The sequence below is a fragment of the Pteropus vampyrus genome, unplaced genomic scaffold, assembly GCF_000151845.1.
Source record: "Pteropus vampyrus isolate Shadow unplaced genomic scaffold, Pvam_2.0 Scaffold626, whole genome shotgun sequence".
Lineage (NCBI taxonomy): Eukaryota > Metazoa > Chordata > Mammalia > Chiroptera > Pteropodidae > Pteropus > Pteropus vampyrus.
In genome coordinates, this window is record NW_011889407.1 from 9315 (window position 1) to 11801 (window position 2487).

At 65.8% G+C, this 2487-nt stretch overlaps 1 protein-coding gene across 1 annotated transcript in view; it reads left to right on the forward strand.

Annotated features, from left to right (window-relative positions):
- The window catches only part of LOC105308792 (TAF5-like RNA polymerase II p300/CBP-associated factor-associated factor 65 kDa subunit 5L), a 22574-nt gene that overhangs the window by 8590 nt on the left and 11497 nt on the right, over positions 1-2487 (forward strand). The window contains exon 2 of the mRNA XM_023525785.1: positions 1325-2046. Within this exon, the coding sequence (XP_023381553.1) occupies positions 1325-2046 (722 nt within the window). The remainder of the gene's footprint in view (positions 1-1324; positions 2047-2487) is intronic.

Consider the following 2487-nt stretch of genomic DNA (forward strand, 5'->3'; position numbering starts at 1 on the left):
GATCGTTATTTCTCGGTGGCAGGTTTCTCTCACCACGCTGGGGGCGGGGACGGTTTGTGAAGGGCCAGGCCCGTCCCCTCGGCCTGCACGTGTGTGAGGCGCTGCGCACACGCCGGGCGCGGTGGAGCGCGTGGGCCGCCGCCGCGGCTTTCCCGGCGCGGAGCCGTCCGCTCCTGTTTGTCTTTTGGGCCCTTGGTGGTTCCGTACTGTCTGCCTCTGTATTTGAAGGTGCAGTTTTTTCCCTGAAACGTGCCACCTTCTTTATTTTTATCTCTATGTTTCCTTTGCCTGGAACGTTACATTTCGATAAATTGTGATCTGTCGACCTTCTCCCTGCAGTTTTGTGTCTTCCAGGCTGAGGAAGCTGTCCACTCTCTTGTCTGCAATTTAGTTCTGTGACCCGTTGGCCACCCGTCCCCGGGACGGGGTGACCGTGTGCGTTGTCCTTACCGCCTTTCCTGGAGCATTTCTGTGTGCCCCAGGCCTCTGAAGAGCAGGACCGAACCAGACGAGCAGGTGTTTCCTGAGCTCGAGATGAGCGGTAGCTTGCGGTCCTTCGTCTGCGTTGGAAGCCAGACGGGGGCGTCTGTGGCGGGAGCGTCCGCAGACCGGCGTGAAGCCCGCTGCTGAAGGCCGCGTGTGGTGAGGGAGGGCGCCCGCTCCACCTCTGGCTTCTTAGCCGCGACGGTTAAAGCCGTACGTTTTTCGAACCTTCTTTGTCACCTAGTTTCATGGGGTTAAAGCATCAGACGGGTCAGTGGTTCAGGCGCAATGGAGTGTGACATGTCTCGTTTGTACCTTGTCACTGCCAAAGAGGAGGTTTACAGGGAGGGCACTGGCACAGGGACCGTGGGGGCGAATGCGGTCTTCGTGGTGTTGGGACATGCCAGCCCGGGTGCCACGGACACGAGGGCCTCGATGTGTCTGTGGGTGGTGGATTCCACAAGGAGGCACGAAACAGAACCAGAGTCGCAAGGCCGCACTTGCCGGCCACATGGCCGTGCACACCGTCCCCAGCACACCGGTGTTCGCTGTGTTTAAACCGCAGTCTGCCTCCAGGGTCCCGTGAGGCTCCGTGTCGCCGAGTGCGTCTGGGACGGCAGAGGCCCAACAGCACCGACGTTCTGGCAGAGGCGCTGACCTAGGCGTGGGCACGGGCCGCTGGCAGGGGTCCTGGCTCGCGTCGGCCTCCAGCGCACAGGCCACTGGGCTGCAGGGTCCGGTTGTCGTCCTTCGGCCGTGGGGCGGCGGGGCGCGGGGGGCTCCGTGGGCCGCGTGGTCCCCCTTGGGCCTCCGGGGTCAGGCCCTCCCTTCTGCCTTGCAGAGTCCGACTCCCGGCTCAGCCACGACGTGATGCCGCTGCTCTACCCCCTCTTCGTCTACCTCCACCTCAGCCTGGTCCAGGGCAGCCCGAAGGGCACGGCCGACAGCTTCTACAGCCGCTTCCACGGCATGTTTCTGCAGAACGCCGGCCAGAAGGACGTCGTGGAGCAGCTGCGCAGCACGCAGACCGTCCAGGACGTGCTGGGCAACCTGCAGCTCCGCGCCTTCCTGGACCACAAGTACGTGGTCCGCCTGCACGAGGACAGCTACCACTACCTGGCGCGCTTCCTGCAGAGCGACAACAACGCCGCGCTCTGCAAGGTGCTCGCCCTGCACATCCACCTGGACGTGCAGCCCGCCAAGCGCACCGGCTACCAGCTGTACGCGGGCGGCGGCGCCCCGCGTGGGGAGGGCGGCCTGGAGCCCGCGGACGTGCCGGCGCCGCTCCTGCACAGCGAGGCCGCCCTGGAGGCCCTGCAGGACAGCATCCGGCGCGTGCGGGACGGCCCGCCCTCGCTCACCACCATCTGCTTCTACGCCTTCTACAACACGGAGCAGCAGCTCAACACCGCCGAGGTCTCCGCGGACAGCAAGCTGCTGGCCGCCGGCTTCGACAACTCGTGCATCAAGCTGTGGAGCCTGCGGGCCAAGAAGCTGGCGCCGGCGGCCCGCGCGGTGGACGTGTCCCGCATCCGCCTGGCCTGTGACGTCCTGGAGGACCAGGTAGGACTCCCGTGCTCCGTGCCCGCCCCACCGACCCGCTCGGGGGAGCGTAGCCAACCCCATGGGCCCTGGGGAGCGGGGACCTCCGAGTCCCTCACTGTGTGGCCAGGGCAGGTCACGCCCCGCCCCGCACCCCGCAGCCACGGAAGGCGCGCCCGTGCCTGAGCCTGGGGAGGCGAACCCCGTTCTTAACCCCCGTAATGCGGTGCGTGAGTGTGCGGGACGATCGGTGTGACTGGAGGACCTCACGAAGCCTCATCAAAGACCGTCATCGGCTGATACCGAGATTTGTAGCGAGTGCGAGCGCGTGAGGGTGTTTGAGTGACTGTGCGGGTGTGCGTGCGTGACGGCGAGCTCCTGCGTGCGTGCGTGACGGCGAGCTCCTGCGTGCGTGCGTGACGGCGAGCTCCTGCGTGCGTGCGTGACGGCGAGCACCTGCGT